The 14409-nt window shown below is 50.2% G+C and overlaps 5 protein-coding genes across 5 annotated transcripts; 2 read left to right on the forward strand and 3 right to left on the reverse strand.

Annotated features, from left to right (window-relative positions):
* Positions 1-291: 291 nt before the first annotated feature.
* VTN00DRAFT_10154 (uncharacterized protein) lies at positions 292-1527 on the reverse strand (the record flags this gene model as incomplete). Its single annotated transcript, XM_069426779.1, has 3 exons — positions 292-528; positions 585-1302; positions 1361-1527. 3 exons carry the CDS (start codon positions 1525-1527, stop codon positions 292-294), a joined length of 1122 nt encoding a protein of 373 aa, XP_069283916.1.
* Positions 1528-2509: 982 nt separating this feature from the next.
* Positions 2510-4084, reverse strand: VTN00DRAFT_10155 (uncharacterized protein; the record flags this gene model as incomplete). The annotated part of the gene is made up of 7 exons (XM_069426780.1): positions 2510-2530; positions 2586-3293; positions 3347-3461; positions 3514-3722; positions 3788-3853; positions 3911-4005; positions 4063-4084. 7 exons carry the CDS (start codon positions 4082-4084, stop codon positions 2510-2512), a joined length of 1236 nt encoding a protein of 411 aa, XP_069283917.1.
* A 315-nt stretch (positions 4085-4399) lies between these two features.
* VTN00DRAFT_10156 (uncharacterized protein) lies at positions 4400-4799 on the forward strand (the record flags this gene model as incomplete). The annotated part of the gene is made up of 4 exons (XM_069426781.1): positions 4400-4502; positions 4554-4583; positions 4645-4699; positions 4754-4799. The coding sequence occupies 4 exons, from the start codon at positions 4400-4402 to the stop codon at positions 4797-4799; spliced, it is 234 nt and encodes a 77-aa protein (XP_069283918.1).
* A 178-nt stretch (positions 4800-4977) lies between these two features.
* Positions 4978-6171, forward strand: VTN00DRAFT_10157 (uncharacterized protein; the record flags this gene model as incomplete). The annotated part of the gene is made up of 1 exon (XM_069426782.1): positions 4978-6171. One exon carries the CDS (start codon positions 4978-4980, stop codon positions 6169-6171), a length of 1194 nt encoding a protein of 397 aa, XP_069283919.1.
* A 443-nt stretch (positions 6172-6614) lies between these two features.
* VTN00DRAFT_10158 (uncharacterized protein) lies at positions 6615-13819 on the reverse strand (the record flags this gene model as incomplete). The annotated part of the gene is made up of 11 exons (XM_069426783.1): positions 6615-6623; positions 6687-10376; positions 10429-10512; positions 10569-10659; positions 10738-10765; positions 10821-10828; positions 12276-12738; positions 12799-13453; positions 13508-13556; positions 13616-13661; positions 13810-13819. The coding sequence occupies 11 exons, from the start codon at positions 13817-13819 to the stop codon at positions 6615-6617; spliced, it is 5133 nt and encodes a 1710-aa protein (XP_069283920.1).
* Between the last annotated feature and the right edge of the window lie 590 nt (positions 13820-14409).

The following is a 14409-nucleotide window of genomic DNA, read 5'->3' on the forward strand; positions in this document are numbered from 1 at the left end:
TGGTTGAGATGGGGGCGTTTTGTAGAAAACGATGTCAGTATCGGGCGGGGGTGAGCGAAGAAGGAAAAAAGAATAAAAATCGCAATTGCAGAAACCAAAACGCCAGGTTTGAACCACCTGAAAACCAGAAGCAGGGTCTGATTATCGATGCTTTACGCCGACCGAAAACCGTCCATGCACGCTTCAACCAAACTGAATCGCAAGAACCCCCCTGACGCCAAAGAAGATGAGGGAAAAGAGAACCGATAAGTGATTGTTCGGGTATCGGGGTATAGTTAAAGAACGGAAGCTTCAGAGCATTGTCCCAGGGACGAAAATGTACAAGACGCTGAGAGCGGCGGCAACGAAGGCCGTAATCAGCAGGGTAACGACCGCTCGCTTGTTCAGGAGCCGGCGGACATAAGGCTCTTGAATCTGCGCCCAGTTCATGAACGTGTACTCGCTGAAGCCAGCTAGCGCCATTATCGGATCGATCTTGTACTGGTAGGAGACGATGAAATAGGCGGCAATAGCGAATGGTAAGATAACCTGTAGAGTTTCGGTTAGAAAGAGGCAACTATTCAATATAGAGCGAGCGCACTTACCCAGCAGCGGATGTGCCTCGGTTTATCCCTCAGCAGCACGTACCAAGCAGCCCAGAATCCACCTCCGAAACTTGCCAGTGCAAGAGCCAACCGTGCAACAATGCTCAGGGGCACGAGATTTCCAAGGGCTTTGGCCTGCAAGAACCCAGGGAAAGCATCGCGCTCCATGGCTTGGAAAACATAGTCCTTGGCCGAGTCGAACACCTCGGGATCATCTCTGCCTTCGTCTTCGACCATGTTTATGATGGAGTTTACCATCTCTTCAGGCAGGATAATCTCCCGCTCGGACCCAGGAATAAGATAGGTGTAGAGGATCTTCTCTGCGCTTGCACGGATATCGGCACGGGCCACAGTGTGTCCAGGGGAATTGGTATTATTTCGCTCGGGCGACGTCTGGAAACTTGGACGCGGCGGGCGGTCACTTGACGGGCGGCCAGAAGACTGAGAGTCCACGCTGCCCTGAGGGGAGGACCGGCCCTCAGAGCGAAGGAAAGCAGAAAGCCTCTGATCAGCATCCTTCTCTTCATCTTTACCGTTGCGGTTGCCAGAGGGACCAGCTTCGCCAAGTGGAATATCGCCTAGATTTTCGAGGTTTTCCAGGACAGTCGAGGAGTGTTTGCTGCCAGCCTTCTCTAGTTCAGGTGTTGCTACAAGAACGGAACGGCGCAGTTCGCGGACATAATGGCGACACAAGGACATGTGCTGGGAGACATCTAGCCTGAACCAGTGTTAGTATCTAAGCTGTGATATGCGACAGTTTAATCTGTAGGGCTTACCAGAAATCCAGGTAGTCGACAGAGCGTTGCTGATCTCGCATGTAAATATAAAAGGAAAAGAGATCGACTGGCGCTAGTGTGCGACGACTCAGCACCTCAAAGAGGGTCGGCAGGCGATTGCGCTGCTCCACCTCTGATAGAGAATCTGCTCTGTCGTCATACGCCATTGTAGAAAAAGTGTTATTCTTCTGTATGAGGCCTTCAAGCACTGCCGCACAAGGGTTGATGGGTATCTTGTCGCTGAAAATGGAGGAATCCGTAATAGGGGGAAAGGCGGGACAGGTATGGCGCGTCGCGTTTCGGAGACTGGAATGAGATCGTAAATTTTCGGTTATCGATAAGCGCTGCCTTTTTGAAATACACTCTCTGTTCAAATAACGCACACAAAAGGCTGGCGCTGGGTAGATGCAAATGTTGACAGTGACCGTGATGCTCTGTTCCAAACAAGGGTGCGACCAGCGGTTCGAATACACCCAGACAGGAGCCCTACAAGGGGTCACCTGGGTCGGAAACTTTGGAGACAACCGCCAGTAATTATTAGGTATGCAGTTATTAGAATAGAAGATTAAGACTTCCACAGTCCTGAAAACCGAAGAAACACATCACAAACTGACAGGATCCTGTCGCTGAGACAGACAACAGCCATTGGGATGTTCTCATCTCGGAATGCATGAACATTTATCCGGTTTACCCCTGAGGGGGTTACACGTGATTGCACAGTGACTGATTATTATTAACAGCGGAGAGTTCAATAGTCTGAAACATGGTCAAACAACGATGGGCCAGAAGTGCAGACAACATGATAGAGCGGGTTGAACACACATACATGTTACAAGGAATCTAAAAGCCCATGTCCATGTATTGCTGATACTTTGATTGACCCTTCATAATACTCATTTATGTGCAAGATTCCCAGGAATCGTTTGAAGACTTGCAAGCACCTCTACTGGGAGGGCATTCTTCAAGGCATTCACTATCCTCTCATTGAGTTTCAAGTTTCAGAACAAATTCGTATAATTATAGAAACATGCATACGTTGCCCAGCCCCCGGTAAAAAAGCACTCTAGACTCCGTATAATCCGCTTTGCGCCAATGGGTATTTCGCATCCGGAAAGAAAACTACTGGCATTAAAAAACATCCTGTGCCGTTTAATGTCCTTCGGCCAAGTGCTATGCGATTGTCAGCACCAGAACGCTTCGATGTTTTCGAAAAGGGACTACTTACCGACCACTCTGGGATATTCCTGATTTGCTGCCACATGAATTTCTCCAGTTTGTTCGCGCTCTTCGCGTAAGGCGTATTCTCGTTGTTGTATTTCCGACAGTTGTCGAAAATCAACATGGCATCCTTGATGAAGTCCTGCGGTGTCGGGTACATGTCTTTCTCATGTTTCTCTTCCATGGTCGAAAGATCCATCGGTTCCTTGATGACCTCATAGTAGTCAGGGACTTCATCTCGGTTGACAGGCTGAGCAAATGGCCATGCAGCTGAGTGGTTCTGCATGTCATTGAGAAGGTGCAGCAGCTGGTTGTAGTTCGGTCCGTGGCGTGGTTGACGAGCCAATTCATCCATGTCGGGAGACCACCCGGATTCCTTGATTGCAGGAATGCTCAAGGGATCGATCTTGCACGGACCGTTCTTCCACTCCTTTGGTGGAGGGTGGACGATATGCGACTTGCTGAAAGCACGAATCTTGGCGTGGACGGCCTCTTTCTGTTTCAAAAGCATGCGGCCGGCCTCCAGATATCGTATCTTGGGAAGCATGGTGCACTGCATAATAGTACCTCCCTCGTAGTCCTTGATGTATCCCATCCATATCGATTTATCAAGAGTAATTTCTTTCGTAAAGCCTTGCTTCTTAAAGTATCCGATAGCATAGTTGTCGGCATAGGTCAGGAAATGCATCACGTCCGATGTAGCTTTCACATAGTCCTGCGATTTGTCAGCAGCCGGTCATGGAAAGAACAGTGATCTCCAGAGCGTACCTTAAGATGAGACATGAGATGTGCACCGTATCCCTTGACCTGCTGGTCGGAAGAAATGGCACAGAAGACGATCTCCGCGAACTTCCGGCCATGGAACGGTCGGTAGGTGATACCCCTGATGTGGCGTTAGTAAGTTGCGACCGAATAGGTAAAAGGTAAATACGTACCCTACCACCTCCAGCGGGTGCTTGACGATGGCAATAGAGAGATGCGTCCTGTCGTATACGAGTCGCGCGATATAGTCCTTGGGCATCTTGGGAAGTTGCTTCTGGAAGATACACTTCAGCCCCGTAAGGATGATGAAGCTCTCCCGGGAACCATCATTGTTGACCACTCTAAACTCAATCTCCCCGCGGCGTTCCTCCAGAACTGCGGCCTGTTTCTCTCGGTTATTATCCGCCGTACGGACTTTGATCGAAAAGCGAAGGGCGCGATGCTTACCTTCTCGGGGAAGGGAACGATCTTGAGTGGCTTCTTATCGGAGGTTTCCTCCTTTACCTCTTCCTCCTGTTGGACAATCGTTAGCTAGCTCACAGAATTGATGTACGTTCGAGAGCTACTAACCTTCTCCTCCCTCTCAGGAGAGTCAGTGCGCGCTTTCTTGTTCCGCTGCTTGGAATCCGGGGTAGTCGCCTCTTCCGAAGCCTTGCGTTTCGTGCCTGCTGAGCAGTTAGCATTATCCAAATTGCAACTAAAGGCGCAGACAGATAGCTCACTTTCGGCAGCTGCTGGAGCCATGTTGCTGGAAAATTCTTGCGTCAAAACACTGCTGAGAGTGTCTTGTTCTGTGGTGGCGGCAAGTTGGGGATATCTCCGCGTCGGTCTGGCCTGGCCCAGATATGGGGCTTAGCGTCGGCGTTTCGTTTATCCGACAGCCCGCGCGTCCGATCTGGACCAAAGAGGCCAACAGCGCGTGTAGATCGCGGTCGACGGGAGCTTGAGATGCTCACCAGGAATTGCTCCTGCGATATATCCACCAGAAGCTGAAGCTGCCCTTATCAGGTCTGAGATTTCTCATCTCGAATAGTTAATTGTATCTCCGCCCCTTTCCTAATGTCTCTAAACGAGGTCTGGGAGGCTGCCTCCGCGAACCCCTACACCCCTCTTGTTCCTAAAGACAGCCAGTTCTTCGTTGGCTTCACCTTGCTACTGACTGGTGAGATCGATTGTCGCACTGGTTGGGATCGCAGCTGATGTATCACTACAGCCCTTGTTTTCACCGGTCTCTTCGGTCTCAGTTAGTCTCCTTGGGCGTCGCATCCCTCCATTGGCTCCTGGTCCACTAATTTCTTGTATAGACCGATCTCTTCTTAATATTCCGTTGCTGGGCGTTCCGGCTTCGTTGGCGTTTGGGTAAGTGAAGCCTTCTTTGCTCCTCAACTGCGGTTTCTAACAATTCATCTATAGCTTCGGTGCTGTTTACATGATCTGCGCTGTCGGAGTTTACGTTTAACTACCATCCCACTATTTCCTACCGCAACCATTGCGCTTGATGATGTACAATAAGTCGGGGTGAAAGGGATTATACTGGTAGATATTTCAAGCGTCCTCGCTGTTGACGGACTACTATCATTCCAACTCCCCTGTTCTGTTCCACTATCAACTTCTCCCGTCATCCAGAGCTTGCAAACATGGAGCCCATACTTTCTGCCGTCTCCAGCAATGCAAACCAACTATACACCTTATTACGATGTATCGGATTCGCCCCCAAGGCCTCCGTTCAGATAACTCCCGATGGAATACGGTTCTCTGTTGAAGAAGGCCGTGTGATGCAAGGACTTGCATTCCTGGACAAGGCCCTGTTCAGTACTTACACATTCAATGCACCAACTGAAACCAGCAACGCACATGATGAAAGCGATGAAGAGGGCGTGACATATCCCCATTTTCTTATTTCCCTCTCAGCCCTCCTCGAAACTCTACAAATCTTCGGAATCAACGATACCTCCGCATCCAATTCATCCGCCGCACCACAGCTGAACCCATCCTCCTCAAACGCCTTCACGACACCAGCCTTGCTCCTAAACCGATCCTGCACAATCCAATACTCCCACGTCGGCGCACCGCTAAGCATCACCCTCTCCGAAGCGGGCATCAAAACGACCTGCGAACTCACCACCTACGAACCCGACGACCCATCCTTCGGCTCCTCCGCCGGCGAGCTTGACATTCCCCTCCAGCGGGATGCGATCATTATGAAAATCATCATGCGCTCAACCTGGCTCCACAACGCCATCACCGAGCTGGACTCGACGAACCCCACGGTCCTGACCCTCTCCGCGTCAGCGAAGCGGGAACCGTTCTTCGCACTCTCCGGCTCCGGCGGCCCATTCAGCGAATCGACCGTTGAATTCTCAATCGAGAAGGACAGCGAGGGTAGTGGCGTCAGCGCGCTCTCGCAAACGAACCACAAAGTCATCTCCGAAGATGGGAGCTCATCGTCGAGATCTCGGGCAGCGAAGAAAGCCAAACTCGCTCCCACCGTCACAGAGACATTCCTCGTCAGTCCGCCATCGTCCATGGTTTCACGGGTGAAGCAGAACTACCGGTTTGCGCTGATCCGCAAAGCGTCCCGCGCCATGGCTGTTGCAAACAAAGTCAGTATTCGAGGCGACAGGCAGGGTGTGTTGAGTTTGCAGTTCATGATCGAGCTGGGAGATAATAATGCCGGCGGAGGAGGAGGAGGGAATACTGGAGGGGTGCAGCCGCCTGGTGGTGGTTTGGGAGGTAATATCAGTTTTGTGGATTTCCGATTCGTGCCATTGGTTGATGAAGAGGAGGCGCGGGATGATGAAGAAGGTGAGCTGGGGAGCGAGGAAGAGTAGGCAATCTTTTCTAGGACCCTAGGTCTCACTATCATACAAATAGCGGGTTACCGTGATCGAGTCTTCCTGTCATATATAGTTCTAGAATGATACAACATGATAAACCGTATCAGTTTTAACATTTTACCGCCGGTAGTGATTACGGATTGACGTGCTTCTTCTGCCAATGTAAACGCCTTTCTATGGAACACTACGAATCATACTTCTATTTTAACAAATTGAATCCTTTGTTCGCCAGCTAGCCCATAACTTCATAACCGAAAATGGCATGTCCCTATGATATCGTAACTGCACACGTTATCTATTTTATACAGAAGCTGAGAAGAAGTATAAGACGCCCGGCCGAAAATGAGACAGTCCTTGAAGATGGTACTTTCATATCCTCTATTCTAGATCCGCAATTGAACAACACGTTGGAACTCAAAAGCTTCGACGTCACCATATTACATGACCTGCGTTACTATCAGTTTATGTGCGCGATGAACAATACGTTAGGTGTTAAACTAGAAACATACCTCTGCGATCGACTGCCTCTCAATAATCGACTTCTGTCTCTCGTTCCTCGACACCCGGTAATAGTAGTCACTGAAGTCTCCGCACTGCATATGACGCAGGAACTCCTCGTCGTGTGTGATGACGATGAGCTGGAAGTTGGCCTGCTGCTGCCGCGCCCTGATGATATCATGCAGCGATTCGGCAAGGGACCGGATATTGTCTCTGTCAAGATTCGTCGTCGGTTCGTCGAGCGCGATGAGACCGCAGTTGACACCGAAACATTCCGCTAGAGCCAGGCGGATGATGATACTGGCGAGCACCTTCTGACCAGCACTGCAGCGTCCACGCATGTCCATCTCTGCGTCTTGCTTGACCATGCAAACGCGGTAGTTGTAGGACCGGTTGCCCTTTGCGTTTTCACTGTCGGAGCGGATAAGGATGGTGTCCACATCGGTACCTCTGTACGTCTTTTGCCATAGTTCTCCGATGATGCTGTTAATCTCCTCCATTTTCAAGCTGTGGTATTTCATGATGGCCTTGTCGAGCGCACTTCCGTAGCGGCCCAGATCATCGACGGCAGCCTTTGTCGTTTCGACTTTGATATGAGCCTCCTTGTACTTAACCGCAGCATCCTTGTAGTCCGTGTTCCAGTCCGCTAGTAGCTGCATGAGCTGGTCATCCTTAGATTTCATCTCTCCCATCTTGCTTGCCTGCTTCGCGGAGAGAGCATTGTGTTCGCGTGCCCGACGTTCTGCTTCTTCTTTAAAACGGTTACGGTCGACTTCCGCGTTCTGAGCCTCCAGCTGTTCGATCTCCGCCTTCACTCTCTGAAGCGCTCTGGTTGCCTGGCGGTATGTGAGATTATCCGAGTACTGTCGTTTAGTATTCTCACTGTCCTTGAGTTGAGCAGAGATTCTATTGATCTCTCTTGTGATGCTTCCTAACTCTGCCTCAAGATTGCTGATCTCCTCTTCGATGTTCTGAAGTTCACGCTTGCTCCTAGCCAATTGCTCTGAGCCGCCTCGTTGAATGTAAGATTTGATATCGTCATTAGCAAGGTCCAGCTGATGCAAGCAATCCGATAAATGAGAGATTCCTTGCTGCAGTTCCCTCTCCCTGGTTTCTGCACGCAGGCTGATGTCGTCACATTTCGCTTGAGCTTTTGCGAGCTCAGGGGCAAGATTTTCAATATCCTGGTCAGCCTTTTCAATAGCCTCTCTCTGTTGGGCATTTAAGTTCCTGTACTCTTCAATTCGAGCAACAAGGCCGTCTTTCTTCTCCAACTGATAATTGGCATTGTCGAGGCTGCTTTTAACGTCTCTGAGGCGCAGTTCCAGGTTGGTTATATCAGTGCGTGACTGGTCCCTGTCGTTCGTGATCTTTGACAGCGTCTTCTTTAGAGAGCGGGACTTCTCAGCAACTGCATTAATCTCGTCTTGAATATCCTCGAGAGTTCGTGAAGTACCAGCTTCCTGCTGTTTAGCAGTAAGGTCTCGGATTTGAGACTGGAGCGTCTTTACTTCCCCATCGTATCTCACAATCGTGGCAACTGTCCTGGAGAGGGACTCAACGTCTCTTTTCTTCTCTGTCCGATCACTAACAATCTTGTCGCGATCATCCATTTGAGCCATGAGTTTCTCTCGCTGAGCTTCGCAGTTCTCCTCTTCCTTTTCCAAGGCTGGGATATCGGTCTGCGACAGGCGGACCCATGTATCATAGTCTGTACTGGCAGCTCGGGCATTTTCAAGGTCGTCTTCGAGCTGTTGCAGACTCTCATCCACGGCGTCTTGTGTTGCCTTTTTCACAAGCGCCTCTAGTTTATTCTTGAAAGTTTGAAACTCGGCCTCGGTTCTAAAAGGTCTCGCACAAGTCCTGCAAACTTTCTTCTGTTTCGCTGCATCAAGACATTTGTTGAGATATTCGCCCATTCCGGCGTATTGGTCCGCATCCCTTTTCGCCATGTCAAGTTGGGTCTGTCGTTGTTTGACCACTTCAGGGTATTCCGAAGGCTCATCATCGATTGCTTCGCGAATGCTTCTGACACATTCCTTGAGCTCTTTCTGGCGGCGTTCGAGGTCTCTTCTTACCGTCCTAAGCTTGAATTCCACGTGTTCCAGCTCCCTACTTATTCCATCTCGATCACGTTCGGCATTTATCAACGCCTTTGATTCGTGGTCTAAAACTCGCTGGAAATCCTGCTCCAAGGTCCCGGGTTGCCAGTCCGGGTTAACAAGCTTCGTGAGTCTCTCACCATGGGCCCCTGCCATAGTTTCCAGGCTGCGCTGACGTTCTTTCAGTTCCTTCTTCAGGTGGTCTAACCGTGCCAGATCGCCAGCCCTCTTGGTCCCTTCTATAAGCTCCGCGTTCAACTTCGAGCTTTCGTCCTCGAGAGTCCGAAGTTCCGAGTTGACATTCTGGATTTCCCTGTCCCAAGAGGCGGTGCGCGCGTGTTCCTTTGCTTGATTCAAGCGCAACTCAATGTCTTCGATCTGTGACTCAAGGACAGCCTTGCTTCCCTCGTCAACGTCGATCTCATTGAGCCGGCTTTGGTACGTTGCTGCTTCCCTATCGTTGGCAGACATCTGCCTCTTTGCAGCGTTCTTGCTCTCCTGGAGGGCAGACTTTCGCTGCCCGATGTGGTTGAGGAGACTTTGCATTTCGCGTAGCTCCGCTTGTGCTTCTCTCTTCGCGCGTTCCAGTGCTTGGTTCTGGTCCTTCAACAGTTTCTGGATCCTACGCATAAATTCATCAATTTGCGTTTCATCAAGTGAATCTTCAAAGCCGCGAATGTTGTTCCGACGAGCGATTTCCTTGATCATGTTTTCTCGTCTCTCAAGCTGCCTCTCATACTGGGCTTTGTCGTTTTCGTACTTGCCACATTCAGTCTGTTTGAGACCCAGTTGTTGCCGAGCTCTCTCGATTTGCTCTTTGATCTCCATGTATTTCTCTTTCTGTGCTTCTTCCTGCTGCTGATACAGCAACTGTCTGGACCCAAACTGTTCTAAAGTGGACTCGAGATATTCATCTGAATCATCCAGTTCAACCAGATGCCGCTTAAGGTTATCGATGTTTGTCTGGATACTTTTGGCCTCGATGCGCTTTCCTTCTAGGCTACCAAGGATCTGTGCATAGCTCTCCGATTCCTTCCAGGCTTTGTCGGCAAGCTCAGCGACCCGCCGCATTTCCTGAGAAAGCTGGTGTGTTTCTTCACGTAGGGCTTCGATTTCCTCTTGGAGCCTGATCGACCGCTTCTCAGCACGGTCAGCCTTTTCTTTATCCTCTTTCGCGTGCTGCTCCATGATCTTGTATTTTGCCAGCTCCTCATTCTGCTTCTTCCGGAGAGCTTTGATATTGTCGATGGCTTTCGTGTACTTCATGGCTTCGAAAATCTCGTCAAACTTCTTTTTGAGAACGGAAGGCTCGCTCATCGGCCATAGACTCTCGTCCTGGTGGCAAAAGATCACAGAGTCGAGAATAGCTTTTGACACGCCCAGGTATTGAGGCATGATCTGATCCAACTCCGCAACGCGAGACGAGATAGCGGTCCTCTCTCCATCTTTAACCATCAAGAGTTGGCCCTCCAGAGTCTTCTGCTGACGGGTTGTCTTCTTCACCGTGAGCTGCAGACTTCGGGTTGCTACCATCTTGGCCCCGGAAGTACTCTTGAACGAAAGCTTCACTTGGGCCAGAACCTCCTTCTCTCCACATAGCTATATTATTCTTCAGTATGTATCCAACCAGCGCGGAATCTAGCGAACACACCTTCGGGTCGTGGATGAAAGCTCCGCCCTTGCTGTTGGGGGGTAGGTCGCCGGTAGTGGCATACTTGAGGCATTCGATGATCGTCTAAAGCCATGTGAGCATAGCTCAACAATACCATATGAAAGGGCAGCCGCGCGTACCGTCTTTCCCGAACCATTATAGCCGACAATCAAAGTTAGAGGCGTATGGAACTGTATCGTCTCGCTCCTGGTATTGTCGAACGAACGGACACTACAAGATTCATGTCAGATGGATGCACCAAGGAAGTTGGGAAATAATTTGACCATATAGCGCTGGAAAAGTCCTTACCCAAGGATCGAGAGCTTATCGATCTTCGCTGCGACGCTATTAGATCATGGCTTCTTCTGAGTTTCTGCTTCAGAGAAACTTACACCTAGGTCTGTCAGCAAATGATTTCAGTATGATAAAAAAATATGTGAACTCACATCTTGACTGGCTGCTAGGAAGAGCTGCCACCCACGAAAAAAAGGGCCCGTTGCATGTGCTGTGAGCTCTTGACGAAGGCTGTGGCAGCGCCTCCGATAGCTTCGGTGCGATCTGCTGCCTGCGGCGCTGCGCGTCAGGAAGACGCGGGGAAGGAGGCGCGGGAGCACGTGGTCTGGTTCTGGCCCTAACCCAGGGACCGTACGGCGTACTCCACTACTACTACTACTACTAATATACGCTGTATGTATCGGCCAAATAATGATCAGAAAGCTGTTTCTTCGTATGAATGTGGTGCTATTCTGGTGATCTCGCTTCGTTGAAAGTTGGTCTACAATTAGGCAGCCCTTCTGGTCTAAATGAGGTCCCGCCCATCAAGAGGATCTACCCTAGATCTACGGTCGTTGTAAGCTTAGCCTCAATGTTGCGGGTCACCGGTGAGAGCAGCAGCATTTACCTTCTCATCCATGTGAGCACAGCTTGCACAGTTTCCTTAACTCTGTGCTACCCAACTATGTCCTTTTTTATGCCAGATGTCTGGATTGACCATCCCCGAGGCCTCCCTGGACAACTTCGTCGTTCCAAATGGCAACATTATACAAAGTACTTTTAATGCTGGCTATGATTCCTTTAAATCTTCGACGTAAATAAATATGAGCAATACAGCCGTTTCGCCTAAACCATCAGGTAAATACGTCTCGGCCGTAAAAGGCGAAAGTCCACAATTTTCGACGCCTAGAAAGCTAGTATCAGTGCAGTTACAGATACTACAAAGAAACATAAATGGACACACCTTGTCCTCAAAGGAATGAAAGACATGATGCTTCTGGTTCTGGGCCCTGATGGAAGGATACTCTACGTCTCTCCCGTCTGCAAATAGGTAGTTACGGGCTATGAACCTGAACAGCTGCGTTTTCCTCATGTGCCGATCTTATCATACTAAGAGCGGTGTGATCTTCCAGTATTCTTTTGAGATACGGTGTTTTCTTAATCATCGTATGTTATTGCTGAAGCATTGAACTGCAAAGGTGAGTCTGGAGTGGCATTGACTACTCTTCGGTGAGGATTCTACAAGTAAATGCACTATTTTCTACGACGTCGTGAAGGGATTGAAGGAGCAAATCGCACCTCTACAGGGTTTTTGCTCTTACCTGCTACAGCAATCGAGATAAAAGCTTGTCAGGAGCACCGTGCATGATATAATGCACCCTAACTCAAGGTTGCGTCTGATAGGAGTAATTTCAAGTCGAACAAACAACAGAAAAAAGGTATCCATTGGCTAACAGACAGAAAGTGTATCTCAAACAGGAGCATCACCTTTCTAGTCATGAATCCGTATCATAAGTAATCATCAGAGCACATATTAAAAAACAAAATGCCTTTATCTCTGGCTCAAGTCTCACGCCTGTCCCTTAGAGCCCGTACTGGCATCTCCGGTGATATCTTTCTTAGCCTCTTCCTGGCCGACTTCTTTCCCTGCAGCATCGCTAAGGACGATATCTCCATCGCCGTCCGCACGACCATTGGAGCTTTTCTTCCTTTCCTCTTCTCGCGCAGCCAGGTCGGGTTGCTGATCCTCAGGGATGCTCCCCTGAGCGGCTCCTGAGTTCGAAAGCGGCATCTCCACCCCCTTCCCGTCCTGCAAGCCCATGTCCTCCACGCCCAGCACCGGCGGTCCTCGAGCGTGGGGGACTTCTTCTTCAACCGGTGGAGAAGCACGTGTTTCCATCGCTTCGCCTTCGGCCGTCACAACGGAGGTATGGGCGTGCGTCTGCTGCTGTTGCTGCTGTTGTGAGACGGGGACAACGCCCGCTTCTTGCTCTTTCCTGATGAGTTCCCCTTGAGTTACGCCTCCCGACTCGCGACCTGAAACAGAACTTAGTATGCTGAAATTAGGATTGGAGTATTTTGATTCGAATGAGTTACCTTCTTCCAGAAGATCAGAACCGCTACCTTCCAGACCAGTATTTGTCAACCACGGTATCGGAGTCAATAGAGCACCGCCCAAAGACTCATCGCTCCCCAGGGTGTTGTCTGCCATAAAACCGCCGCCTCCACCGTTCGACACCCCATTTGCTAGATTGCTATCTCCCAGTACTCCAGTCTGCGGAAGCGGGAATATGTCTGCGGTACTGGAAACAGCAACAACACGGTCAACGGCTCTCAGATAAGCGGGTAGTGTGCGGTAATGTCGAGTCGGGCGAAGTATCAGCTCTGCGAGTCGCTGAATCGTGTGCGGCGGTTTGGAGGAAAAGTATGATTTTAATGTGGACTTGATCGAGTTTAAGAGTAAGAGGAGCGGGGGAGGGAGAGCATCCTCCGTAGGCCGGGGGGTGGCTGACTCGGGCTGGGAATCTGGAATGCGTTCGCTGGATGCGGACGTGGGTGGAGGAGCTGTAGGGCGTGGAGGGGTCTGGAGGTTCGAAGTAGGAGGAGCATTCTCTTTATTGCTGCTGCTGGGAGGCAGAGAGCTGCTGGGCTCGTGCGACGGGTATGAGGAAGGGAAGGACGATGGTTGCGAGCTGAAAGATGGTGCGAGTTCCGGTGGAATCTTCGGCATTGGAAACTCGTGATAGACTATCTGTAGAACCTGTTAGCATTGCACATGCTCAGCGTGACCTAGAGTATTGCACACATGGTCCAATCGCTCGAGCAGCGGCTCCAACATGCCCGGCCATTTCGAGCTACGATGAACGTCAGTCTAAGTCGGTCTTCTGCTGCCATAATATCGTCCTGAACGTACTAATCCATTGAGCCATCTTTGGCAACAGCCTCCAGAACCTCTTCGTCTACAAAATTCAGGTCAGCGCGGTTCTGGACAAAAAAGCGGAGGCATTCGAGCTCGAAACTGCTAGTTCAACCACCACAACTGAACCAATGGGGTAGAGAGCTAAAGCCAAAGGCAATGAACATCATACACGCAAGCAGGAAGCTTACCCAGAGACATCTTGCCGGTTCAAGGAGTAGGTTCAGAGCCTGGAGCAGTTGCGGGGACAGCAAGTGATGAGCTGGGGTAGGGCTCCGCTGCCGATGCGACGCGATGTGATACGATGCGATCGGATCGTCTACTTTTGGCGCGCGCGGGCGGCTGTCTGGTTGATCCGCTTGCGTCACAGCCAGCCGCCGCGGCCCTAGTCTCGGTGCGTGTTCGCAGCAAAATCCTGTGGAAACAGGCTTTCATCGCGGGGTAAAGTCTCTGTTTCCACGCACCGAGGGGTAAATCTTGGTCTCCAAAATTAAATTCAAAATTTATTAGCTGTTCCCCATATTTTGCGTATCGTTAGCAGAAGAACTGCAGCGAAATACGTAGCCTAAAGTGGGCATTTTCAACTTTTATCAGAATAGCAAGTCCTTGACAGTTTCACCGGTGACATGATCCCCGACCCCGCTGGCAGGATTTATAACTGAAGTTTCACTTTCACAGGAGTCTGTCCAGCGTACGTCAGTTGACTATCAGATGGCTAAAAATCCACATTCAAACTGATTCCCAGAAGCTATTTCGCTTGGTTCATTTAAGCGCAGCCACTGTCGTCCCCA

This window comes from Thermoascus crustaceus (genome assembly GCF_041956765.1).
Source record: "Thermoascus crustaceus strain CBS 181.67 unplaced genomic scaffold VTN00scaffold_9, whole genome shotgun sequence".
Taxonomy (NCBI): Eukaryota; Fungi; Ascomycota; class Eurotiomycetes; order Eurotiales; family Thermoascaceae; genus Thermoascus; species Thermoascus crustaceus.